Raw genomic sequence first — 12,829 nt, forward strand, 5'->3', positions numbered from 1 at the left:
AAGGGGGACAAGGTCAGATCAGCTTCCTGCATTTTGAAGGACATGACGAGATACTGGTGGGAGGAGGTTGGACGGGCGTTGGGTGATGATACGGTTGATGTGATGACATGGGATAATTTCTCGACACGGTTCTAAGCTGAGTTTGCACCAGTGATTGCGGTGCAACAGTTGGCGCGAGAGTTCCAAGATCTCCGCCAAACTACAGAGACGGTGGCTTAGATCACCGTTATGGTCAGGGAGAGGACGCTTCTGGTTCCCCAGCATGGGGCGGACAAGGAGATGAAGATGGCCCGATATCATAAGATGATGAAGAGTGACATTCGGCAGTTTGTGAGCCGATCCAGCTGCAAGACGCTGGAGGATATGATAGAGTGAGATATGGAGAGGGAGATAGATCTCGAGATGGAGAGGAAGAGGAAGTCGGATGAGGTGTAGGTGTAGGTGTCAGGGAGTTCGGGCAAGAGGCCCAAGGTATCAGACTTTAGATCGAGAGGCCATCAGGGCCGTAGCCGTTGCGGGAAGTTCGGCAGGGCGCACGAGGGACCGTACAGGGTGGGTGGATCTGGCTGCTTCAAGTGCGGTCGAACATATCATTTTAGTGGGGATTGTACTGCTACAAGAAGGTCCATTGTCCGAGTTTAGCAGCTGCACGACCGGTGTTAGCACCCGCTCCTGCGACACTGAGGATTACTGACGGACGCCAGGGTCAGGCAAATGTGCCTGCGGCGAAGAGCAGAGCGTTGTAGCTGACGGCTGAGGAGGCTCGCGCAACTCCCGTTGTGGTGATCGGTATGTATCTTTTCCTTATCTTTTTATTTATAATGAATTGTTGCTTATGTTTATTTGTTTTATTATAGGATCTTTCTTCGAGAACGATATTTCTGCTTTAGTATTGTTCGATTCGGGGGCTACCCGATCTTTTCTATCGCTTGCGCTTAGTAAGAGATTTATTGGAGCTCCGGGGGAGTTGGATTGTCCTCTAGATGTTGAGATTGCTGATGATAGGACTATTCAGGTTGCGAGGGTTCATCGGGGGTGCACTCTTCAGTTGTTCAGTGATCAGTATCAGGTCGACTTGGTTCCCATACTCAGTCTGGTGGCTTTTTCGATTTTGGCCTTTGAGTTTGGGCCATATTTTGGGCTTAGAAGGTTGGGGCTTAGTTGGGCCATCTGAAATTAGGAGTTTTGGGCCAAGAACATTATTGTGCCTTGGGTTCAGGCCCATGAGAAGAGATTGGGCCCAATTGGAAATTGGGCCTTGGTGGGTTATTTGACTTTTAGGCCTTTTAGATTATGTATTTGGGCCTTTTAGATTGGAACCCAAGTGTTAATTGGGTGTTATTTTGTACTGATAGTTTGGGGAGTCGTCAGGACAGCAGCTAGGGATCTTCAGTGAGATTCAGCATTCAAGGTGAGTTTCCTCACTGGGTTTACCGGGTCGAAGGCACCAATGTCGGCCCTTACTGTTATGTTAGGATGCTATGAGTCTGCGGGACCCTTGCATGTGTATGTGCTGCTATGTATATTGGGCGGGGCTCGATGTCGGGCGAGGCCCGATGGCTGGAATGTAAGCTATTGTTTTTTAATATTGTATGTGTTAGCATGATTATGTGTTATGTATTGTATGTGGGTAGTGGACGAGGCCCGATGTCAGGCGGGGCCTAAGAATAACAAATTTGTATACTGAGCGGGGCTCGATGCCGGGCAGTGCCCAATGTAGGGCGGGGGCCTAGTATATGTTTTATTATGTATGGTATGGGGTAGTTTGGGGAACTCACTAAGCTTTGTGCTTACGGTTTTCAGTTTATGTTTCAGGTACTTCCGGTTCCAAAGGAAGAGCTGGGGTTGACTACATCGTACACACCATATGGATTCCGCTTGTGAGATTTCACTCTGATTCTTATGATATTTGACACACTTATTTTTATTTGGGATGTATGGATCATGTTTGGAATATTGTTTTACTTAAATAAAAAATGAAATTTTTGGATCATATTTTTAGGACATTACACTCTAACTTAACGAGTCGAACACTTTCTCGAAGTCCACTTTCAATGCAATAGCCTTTTTTTGTCCTATATAGCCCATATGCGATCACTTCGTTAAAAATTAAGGGACGATGACCGTACTAGAAGTTGAAAGTAAAGGGTGAAGAAGGCCAAAACCAAGACTAGCTAGGAAGAGGCTATTGCAAAGGAAGCTGAGGGACCACATTACATCAACGCTAAGCGAGTGGTGTCTTTCATGAGTCCATTGGGATGAAATTAAATTTTGTAATATCTAATATGAATCTATACGTTTATATACTTCTTACCCCTTCCGATTGTAGACATGCATATAGTTTGTGCGCTTTGTATACGTGATAAATCTATACGTTTAAATACTTTTTATCCCTTCTGACTATTTAACCCTAGAAGCAAATGGGTGTTTTGTCTTTTAATTGACTTGAAGATTTTTTGATATTGGGAATAGGATCTTCGTTGGAATGATTATTGAGATGAACATGGAGAACCACAAGTCTGGGAATCTTTTTTACCGCACGATTCCCTTGCATCAACTTTTTAGACACCTTAATTAATATCACCGACTACTGAATGGATGATCCACATAATAACCAGTGAACGTTTTTTCCCTCGTCATCTTTTATGCAAAACCAAAAGAAATTACAAGCATATAATTGGATCGCATCCAAAATGTTATTGGTGTTGCTAAAACCCCGCCGGCAGCCATATGTGCATTTAAACACAAAATAAATTGATTTCGCACTGTTTTCATAAAAAGGGTTGTTAGGAATAAGCATATTTGCAAAATCCTGGTTTTATATCATTACAAAAATATTTAAAGAAAGGAGATCGATTTAATCAACTTTTTTAATATAATTCTCATGCAGTTGGCTGCCCCTTGATCGAAGTCAGACAAACATGGCTTCGGAGCCTGGTGTATTGTTTTGGATCCTTGTGTTGCATGTTCAGATATTTGTAGTCATCGGAAATCCAAGAGTCCCATGTTTATTCATATTTGGTGACTCGTTGGTTGATAATGGCAACAACAATGATCTTGAGACGCAAGCGAAAGCAAATTACAAGCCTTATGGGATTGATTTTCCTGAAGGTGTTAGCGGTAGATTCACCAATGGTCGAACCATTGCAGATATGATAGGTTTATTTCTATCTATTATTCTGTTGAAACACAAAACTTATCATTTGAAGAAATTTTGCTACATATCTATTACATTGTCCTTTTTGTCTTTAATTATCGATTATTAGTTCCATGGGCAAATATTCATATTTTCCAACAAAAACCCTTCATTCCAAACAAATTTGAGGGTTCATGCTTTTTATATTACGTACACCCTTTCATTTTATCCTAATTAATCCAAGAAAAATTGTTTTAGACCAAGTTTTAGATGTTCTCTTTTAGGTACAAAATAACCCAACATTTTATCTTATGACTGACAAATTTGTTGAATTGACGCTAGCTGTTCAAGAAAAGAAGAATATAAAATTAAAAATAAAATAATAATAATAAAATAAAATAAAATAAAATTATTTATACAACAATATCTCACTTTTTTTTTTTTGGATATAAAAACTATTTTACCTTATAATTTGCAAAAATCGTTAAACCAAAATATAAGCCTTTAACCTTTTTTGTTATACAAGAAAAATACGTACGTACATTTTAGTTTGTAATCAATATATAAAACATACTTCTATTTCATTACTTCAAATTATAAGCATGCATTTTAATTAACTGAAAATTCTAAGAAACTCATTTTACTACATATATATCTATTATATAATGATATCATAGTTTTTTGGTTTTCTACAAATTAAATATCATACATTTTGACATTTTTATTAGTCAAGATCATATATTAGTAAAGACTATTGACGTCAATATATAATATTTGTTTTAGGTCATCTTCTAGGTTTTAAAAATTTTGTACCACCTCATGCCACCGTAAAAGATGAAGAGATCAGCACAGGGGTAAACTATGGCAGTGGTAGTGCTGGTATTCGTGATGAATCTGGAATGCATCTGGTAACCACTAGTTGTATGCGATTTTATTTTACTTTTGAGCTTTTTTTGTGATGACTAAAATTATTTATTTGTTTGTTTGCATGTGTTTAACACTTTAACTACAACGCAGGGTGATCGTCTCAGTTTGGGTACGCAGATACGTAATCACAAAGCAATAATTTCACGCATTACGAATTTACAGAACAACAAGACACTTACCGATGAACACTTGAAACGATGCATTTACTTATCAAATATTGGAAGCAATGATTACATCAACAACTTCTTGATACCTGAGCTATATCCTCAAAGCCACAAATATAGCAGCGATGAATATGCAGCAATCCTTGTACGACAATACTCTCAACACCTAACTGTAAGTATATATGATTCTTATTTTCGTTTTGATTTTGTGATCGATCCATAAGCTTTCAAAAAAACTCCAAATTTATATATGATTCTTATACAGACTCTGTACAATATGGGAGCGAGGAAAGTTGCAGTATTCGGTTTGGGTCAGATAGGGTGTGCATTAGAAGTAATAGCAAGGTTTGGAACCCCTGGAAGTTCTTCGTGTGTTGATTTGATCAATGATTCAGTTAACGTATTTAATGGTAGACTCAAACCTGCTGTTGATAAGCTCAACAATGATTTTCCTGATTCAAGATTCACTTTCATCAACGTTACAAGCATTTTAGCACCACAAGGAGGTAAAGGATGAGCATAATATTTTATAATTTATGGTGTTTCATGCTGATTTCAACATATATCATGTGATTTTGTTATTTAAATTGTTGTGAATATTTAGGTGTACAGTTTCCAAATATTCCTTGTTGTAAAGTAAGGCCAGATGGACAATGTATTCCAGACACAGACCCTTGCCCAAATAGGGGGCTATCTGTTTACTATGATGGTTTTCATCCCACGGAAGTTGCGAACACAGTACTTGCAACAAGATCATACACTGCGCTGTCTGCTTTGGATGCGTCTCCTTATGATATTGCTCATTTGTCTCAAGTGGCTGATTAAAGGGGATTGAAGGATACCAATTAATCTGTTTAGATTGTTTATTTTTATTTTATGCATGACATATAAATAGCAGTAATCATGACGATAGTGACATTCTATTGTATCTGGTGTTCATTTAGATAATTAGATGTAGAAAATCCATACACAAAATCTACTGAACTAATGGAGCACTCAATTTTCTTGATTTCTCCAAATTAATGCTAGATATGGATTTTAAAAAGTTGGAACTGAGGTGAAAAGGGTTTGGGATCTTCATACATGCATAATGGTAACACTTTTAGTACTGCTAACAGTTCACAAAAGACCTGGAAAATTAATTGTACATTCTGAAAAAGAAAATAGTGCAAGACAAGCAAAAGATGCAAAAATCACCATAACAAAACATCGAATGGTCATGGCCGTTGGCAAGTGATATGTCAAACAATTAACGCTTCCAAAGAGCATGGTCATAGAGGCAAAAAGCTAAATTAACCCATGGTAATGATGAATGTTGGAATTTAATAGGATCAAATATTATATGCTAAAATGAAGAGTGAAATAAGTGTTTGTAACTTGTGCTTACAAGTCATAAAAAACCGGTAAGGACTTAAACGATATAGTGGAAGGAAAGGTAAAAGTAGAGAGATTTATTCAAGTGTTACTCTACTAAATATTGAAAGAAACGGTTACAACTTAATTCTTATAATGACGGAAGAGGTACATTGTATTCTTATATAGCCTAAGCTTCCAAATATTAAAATACTAAAGTACGCTAAACCTAAGCATACTATCATTATTTGAATACAAAATATCTAGACAAATTTCTTGGGATACTAAAGTACACTAAACCTAAGCATACTATCATTATTTGAATACAAAATATACAAAATATCTAGACAAATTTCTTGGGAACATGTAGTCAAGATAAAATTGAGACATAAATAACTCAAACAAACTCTTTGATTAAAAGGAATATCACTCAAAACTTTGTGTTACAGTTGTGAATTCTTCATCCTAAAACTCGATTAAGATAGGTATATATAGATCTAAATACTGACTTGTATTAGACTACAGTTAGGAAACTAGGAACCAACTTGTAAAATAGTTTCCTAAAACTTTGTTGCCTAAATTGGATTGCCTGATCCTCAAACTTAGGATTTCAACAATCACCCCGAATCTCTAAATCCTTCTGGAGATGTCTTCAATCATGATCAAGCTCCGCATTTCCTTGAACTTGGTTCAAGCTAATGGTTTGGTAAGAATATCTACCATTTGTTCTTCACCAGGAATGTACTCCACCTCCACTTGATCGTTTTCAACACAATTACGAATAAAGTGAAACCTCGTGTGAATGTGTTTACTCCTTCCATGAAAGACGAGATTCTTCGTTAGTTCGATGACCGACTTGTTATCAACACTAAGAACCACTTTCTTTTGAAGTCATATTGTTTGACATGCGATCATCGTGGCCGCCATGAACTCCGCCTCGCAAGATGATAAAACAACTGTATCATGCTTTTGCGAACACCATGTAATTGGAGATGACCCGTAGTAGAAAATGTGACCGATTGTGCTTTTTCCATCATTCGGGTCAACATTGTGACTACTATCACTATAACCAATGAGTCGGTTTTGTCCCATCCTCTCGTACTTGATACCGTATCTCGTTGTTCCTTCGCAGGATGTGCTTGATTGCAACTCCATGTGATTCTCTTGGACTCTGCCTGTATCGGCTAACAACTCCAACTGTATATGCCATATCGGGTCTTGGTTTATAGTAATCCCCGATTCCTATTGCTTAACTACAATGTCAAGGTAATAAGTCATTCTTCCAAGATCCTAAATCTCAAGGTTCTTGGACATCTCTAATTTGAACCTCTTGATCATGATCAAATGTGTACATGTCACAAATAAATCATCAACATAAATTACTAAAATTAGCAAGTTAGATCCTTCACTTTCCGGTACACCGATGGTTCTTTCATGCACTTTTGAAATTTCATACTCTTCAAAATCCCGTCAAGCTTCGTGTTCCATGCTCGAGGTGCTTGTCGTAGGTCATACAGTGCTATTGTAAGTCGATATACTTTATGCTCGTTGCCTTTCTTTATATAGCCTTCTGGTTGCGATACGTAAATGGTTTCCTTTAATTCTCCATGTAAGACGTCGTTTTAACATCTAAGTGGTGAAGCTCCCACCCATGAGTAGCATCTAAGGCTATAAGAAATCGGATGGTTTCGATTCGAGCTACCGAAGTAAATACTTCTTGAAAATCAATACCGGATTGTTGCACGTAACATTTAGCAACTAATCTTGCCTTGTATTTATTAACGGTGTCGTCTATAATTTTCTTCAATTTGAACACTCACTTGAGTCCGTTTGGCTTCACCCCCATAGGCTTGTTTACGAGAGTCCATGTATTATTCTTGTTTATTGAATTAATTTCCGTACTCATGGCTTTAACCCACTCTGGTTCTTTCTTCGCTTCTTCAACTGATACCAGTTCGTCAATGGTTGTAAGAAGAAGTTCTTCGAGATTATCAAGATGTTGAGAATAAATCTCGAATGATCAAATAGATTCAACAGGTAAAAGAACTGAGAACACAGAATGAATATCAAATATGTCGAATGATTTATTATCACAGCCTTAGAAGAGCTCGATTAAGAACTGCTACTGTAAAGGAGTGTAGGGTTTACAAAGATGATTTGACGATTATATAAAACAATGCATGCATGCACCTTAAATAGATAAACCCTAATAATAAAGAACGGTGGACAGGCCCAACCCTGATACAAAATAGACTAAACAATAAGCCCACAATGACGCAACACTTTAATCCCAACAATCTCCCCATTTGCGTCAATTGAGGCAGGAGACCTTCATTGTGGAGTTCGCTTCTGCACTTCAAATAGTTTCGGAATTACGTTGATCCACTGCTAGAAAAAGGACAGATTTCCTACGAATATTTCCGAGGAAAATGAATTTTTCGGTATTACCTACGAATTACCGAGGAAAGTCTTAGGAATAACCATAAACGCCCTTTCCTCGTAAATCCTTCGGAACTTCCTACACTTTTCCTAGGATATTTATAAATACCCAACTTTCCTCGGTATTTCCTTTGTAATATTTTTTTTTAACAATTTTTTTCTTGTAATAAAAAAATCACATCGAGTTTATGTAGAGAATACACTCATTGTTCCTACACTTTTCCTATGAAGGTTGTACTAACTACAGTTTGTATTTCCTACACTTTTCCTAGGATCTTTATCAATACCCAACTTTCCTCGGTATTTCCCTAGTAATATTTTTTTAACAATTTTTTTCTTGTAACAATATAAATCATGTCGAGTTTAGTAGACAATACAATCATTGTTCCTACACTTTTCCTACAAAAGTTGTACTTAGTACACTTTCCTCGGTATTCCCTCAGTATTTTTGAGGAATTTCCTAGGAACAAGCACATAAATGATAAATTTATATAGACGCTTGTGTTACTTAAACAAATTAAACCATGACTGTTACTATACTTCACTACTAGAAATGAAGTTTCCTCACTTTCCAAGGGATTTCCTAGGAACAGAATCCAATTTTTCTTTTAAATTTTAGGTTGAAATGTCTACTTTTCGTTCAACATTTTTGTACAGCTTCATTATATATAAATTGTTTTTAGCTTACCAAGTTATGGATGATATATACATACGTACGTATACACACCACCATAACACATTACACACCACCATAACACCTTACTCAAAGCACTTGTTTATTATTATATATTTTATATATTGTATAGGTATATATGTATGTTTATTATCATATGCATTTCCTAGAAATTTGTGACGAATAATGTATTTCCTAGGAAGTCCATCGGAAGTTCCCAAATTTTTCCTAGAGATTTCCTAGGAACGCAATCTATTTTCTAATATTAAAAGTTGAAACATCTATTTTTTCGTTCAATATTTTGCTCAACTTCATTATACTTGAAATTCTTTTAGTTTACCAAGTTATGCATGATATATACATACGTAAATATACACACCACCATAACATCTTACTCGAAACATTTTTTTATCATTATATATTCTATATAGTGTATGTGTACATATGTATGTTTATGTATGTGCATAATTCATATTTTGGTTAGGTAAAAGTATTTCATGTATAACAAAGTTGCACAAAATATGGAACGAATAAAAAATAACAAGAACGAAAAAATGAGTTTTATTCCTAGTAAATCCCTTGGAACTTCCTATGCATTTCCCATAAATTTGTGACGACTAATGTATTTCCTCGGAAATCTATCACAAGTTCCCTCATATTTCCTAGGGATTTTCTAGGAACAGAATCCATTTTCTAATTTTAAAATATGAAACATTTATTTTTTTCGTTCAATATTTTGTACACCTTCATTATACATGAATTGTTTTTAGTTTACCAAGTTATGCATGATATGTACATACGGAAGTGAGCACACTACAATAACATATTACTCAAAACATTTGTTTGTCATTATACATTCTATATAGTGTATGTGTATATATGTATGTTTATGTATGTGCATAATACATATTTTGGTAAGATAAAAGTATTTTATGTATAACAAAGTCGCACAAAGTATGGAACGAATAAAAAATAATATGAATGCAAAATGAGTTTGATTCCTAGGAAATCCCTTGGAACTTCCTATGCATTTCCTACAAATTTGTGATGACTACTGTATTTCCTAGGAAATTCATCGGAAGTTCCCACATATAACCTAGGGATTTGCTAGGAACATAATCCATTTTCAAATATTAAAATATGAAACATTTATTTTTCGTTCAATATTTTGTATAACTTCATTATACATGAATTGTTTTTAGTTTACAAAGTTATGCATGATATATACATACGTAAGTGTGCACACCAACATAACACATTACTCAAAACATTTGTTTATCATTATACATTCTATATAGTGTATGTGTACATATGTATGTTTATGTATGTGCATAATATGTTGGTAAGATAAAAGTATTTCATGTATAACAAATTTGCACAAGGTATGGAACGAATAAAAAATAATGTTTGAATCTGTAAGAATGGAAAAAATTAGTTTGATTCCTGGGAAATCCCATAGAACTTCCTATGCATTTCCCATAAATTTGTGACGATTATGTATTTCCTCGGAAACCCATTGGAAGTTCCCACATATTTCCTAGGAACTAAATATATTTTTTTTTTTTATATTTTGAGGTAAAAATGTCTTCTTTTTAAAAATAAATCTTGTTTAGTAAATTTACGATTTGACTCCTAGGTCAAATGCTATTTTTTTTGGTTTCCTAGTTAATGCATGTATATTCATATAACTTTCCTAAAACAAAATAAATAAATAAAAAATAAGCTCCCTTTATACGTCGTTTCTTCTTTTCACACCTAACAACAAAGTTTTTTTATTGCTCTTTTGCGCTCAATAGAAGTCGGAGTTCCCCCAAAATTTCGGTTGCAAATCTCACCTTCATCGCTACAACCGCTAGTGTCGCCGCCGCTGGGTCGATCGGAGCTACACTTATGGCCTTTTAGTTCAACCTCTTCTTCCCCAAATCATTTTTTGAAGGTAATGTTGTATCAGGTGTCTAAGCCCATAACTATATATGGTATGTACTTGACCCGATTGTAGCATGGTCCTTTTGGATTGCCTTCACCAAAGCAACTTGACTAGATGAATATTGGAGAAAGAGGATAAGTGTGATTTATTAATATATTATGAGAATAATATATTAAAAGAGAAATCATATTGTTTAATTAATATTGGTCAAGAATTAATTTAGAATTAATTTTGTGGTCAAAAGAGGTTAATTGAATTAAGAGGACTGATATTGTAAATATAAGATAATTACAAAATAGGCTGAGGAACCCTTTGAAAAGGGGTTGACGAAATATTATGGGAGCCCATAAGAATTTCGTCCAGGACTAGGTTTGTGGAAGATTCTTATGGGCTGCTTAGGGCTTAAGCGAGCAGATTAGATATTTGACTGAAACCCTAATTCTTCATCTATATAAGGACACCCTTGGCATCCCAAAACCGGCCACTTGAAACCCTAGAAGGATCACCAGCTGATTTTGAGCCTCCACCCCTCTCTCTAACATTCTCCAATTGCTTGTGGTGTTTGTGATCGATTAGAGGTATTATATTTGTGATACTAAGCTCTCAAAGGCAAGGATCTTCAAGCTTCAATTGAAAGGTAACATTATTACTTGTTTATTTATGTTGATTTCGATTTCTATATGATAGATTTAGGGTTTACAAGCTTTGGATGATTATTGCATGTACAACTAGAAAAAACTAGATACAAAGCTTTAGGTTTTGCATGTGCACCATAGGATTCTTGTTTTGCTCATAACCCAACAGTGGTATCAAAGCCTAGGTCGTTTTTCTATTGTATTTGACGCATAGCTAAATTGTTCAAAGCTGAAAAAGTCGAAAAAACTGCTTCTGACTGATGAACTCTTCGAGTCGCCTGATGAACTCGACGAGTCAGGGCTACTCGACGAGTCCAGTCTGTGACTCGGCGAGTCAGCTCGTCTATTAGCAGATTTTTTGTGATTTTGACTAGAATTGGGTTAAGATAATTAACATAAACGTTTTTAACTAATAAAATCCGATTTTCTCAATATGGTATTGATATCCTCATCCAATTAGAAGATAATTGTTAAATAATAAGATAATTACTTGTTTATATGATAAAATAAAATATTTTTATTATTTAATATGAATTATCTTGCCATGAATGAATTAGGACAAATTTAGATAATCATAATTTATTTGATTGTAAATTATTTGAAATTTGATCTAGAAGGTTTTGAAAAGTTTCAAAACTTGCCCTCAAGTTTTGGAATTTAAATTTTGATTAATAGTTTTAATTTTGAAATATTTAAATTCTAAACCCTAGAATTTTACAAGTTTAAAATTCAACCCTTATACTATTATAATATTATAAGACTAATAATTATATATATGTATAAGATAAGCCAGTCTTACTGTTAGTAGGCCTCATTCACGAAGCTGGTCTATATGGGGTGTTTAAGGAAGCGGCCTATAAAATGACCGTCATTGGGTATCCACTCTTACTCACCGCACTCTTGACTAATGGAGGGTCGTTAGCCGAACGGGTAGGATAGGGCAACTAATTCCTCATTAATAAGTATAATGATCTATAAAGTAACTAAATGTTTTTTTTATAAATTCTCAATCTTAGTTACTTTAGGAAAAAAAATGTGAAAATGATGCTATTCCATGAAATTACACTTTACACCTTGCCAAGTCGTTAGTGGAGCGTGCATGGATAACCGGCACACTAATTTGGGACTAGCAATGGTGGCAAAGGGTGGCTCGATGTTTATCATAGATCAATGGAGCGTGTGTGCTTAACGGCACATTGATTAAGTGGTAAATGACATCGAGAGTATCAAGTACATTTGCATGGTTATTCACACCTTGTTTGTGATCCTCGGTATCCCAGTCACAAACTTGAAGGGCATATCGAGATTTAAACATGTCATTGAAAAGTTCAATGAATCTCAAAAGAATCTAGGAATTTCAATTCATTTAAAACTTAATTGTCTTTTTCGTTTTTCATGGTGGAAATTGGTAAATCGTCATTTACCTACCTTCAAATTATTTGCAATTAGATTACGGCATCCCTATTCTGGATTGTAAATAATTATGTTGGGTCCTAGCCCTAGTTTCTCATTTGGGTGTTAAATTGGGGATTCTTATCTTATCTAAACTTTGTCTCTTTTCTTTTTCAGATGTCT

General features: G+C 35.4%; 1 protein-coding gene across 1 annotated transcript; it reads left to right on the forward strand.

Moving 5' to 3' along the window:
* Nucleotides 1–2,664: 2,664 nt before the first annotated feature.
* Nucleotides 2,665–5,139, forward strand: LOC145109911 (GDSL esterase/lipase At1g29670-like). Its single transcript, XM_079047028.1, has 5 exons — nt 2,665–3,159; nt 3,920–4,044; nt 4,154–4,399; nt 4,493–4,733; nt 4,832–5,139. Exons 1-5 carry the CDS (start codon nt 2,922–2,924, stop codon nt 5,050–5,052), a joined length of 1,071 nt encoding a protein of 356 aa, XP_078903154.1. The 5' UTR covers nt 2,665–2,921; the 3' UTR covers nt 5,053–5,139.
* Nucleotides 5,140–12,829: the final 7,690 nt, after the last annotated feature.

This window comes from Lactuca virosa, chromosome 4 (assembly GCF_052849685.1).
Source record: "Lactuca virosa cultivar CGN04683 chromosome 4, Lactuca_virosa_CGN04683_v6, whole genome shotgun sequence".
Taxonomy (NCBI): Eukaryota; Viridiplantae; Streptophyta; class Magnoliopsida; order Asterales; family Asteraceae; genus Lactuca; species Lactuca virosa.

Excerpts from the sequence above, each read along its gene's own strand:
- LOC145109911 (XM_079047028.1), top strand. The coding sequence starts at position 2,922 with ATGGCTTCGGAGCCTGGTGTATTGTTTTGGATCCTTGTGTTGCATGTT. Across the intron at positions 3,160-3,919 it reads AACCATTGCAGATATGATAG|GTCATCTTCTAGGTTTTAAA; the intron begins GTTTATTTCTAT and ends TATTTGTTTTAG. Across the intron at positions 4,045-4,153 it reads ATGAATCTGGAATGCATCTG|GGTGATCGTCTCAGTTTGGG; the intron begins GTAACCACTAGT and ends ACTACAACGCAG.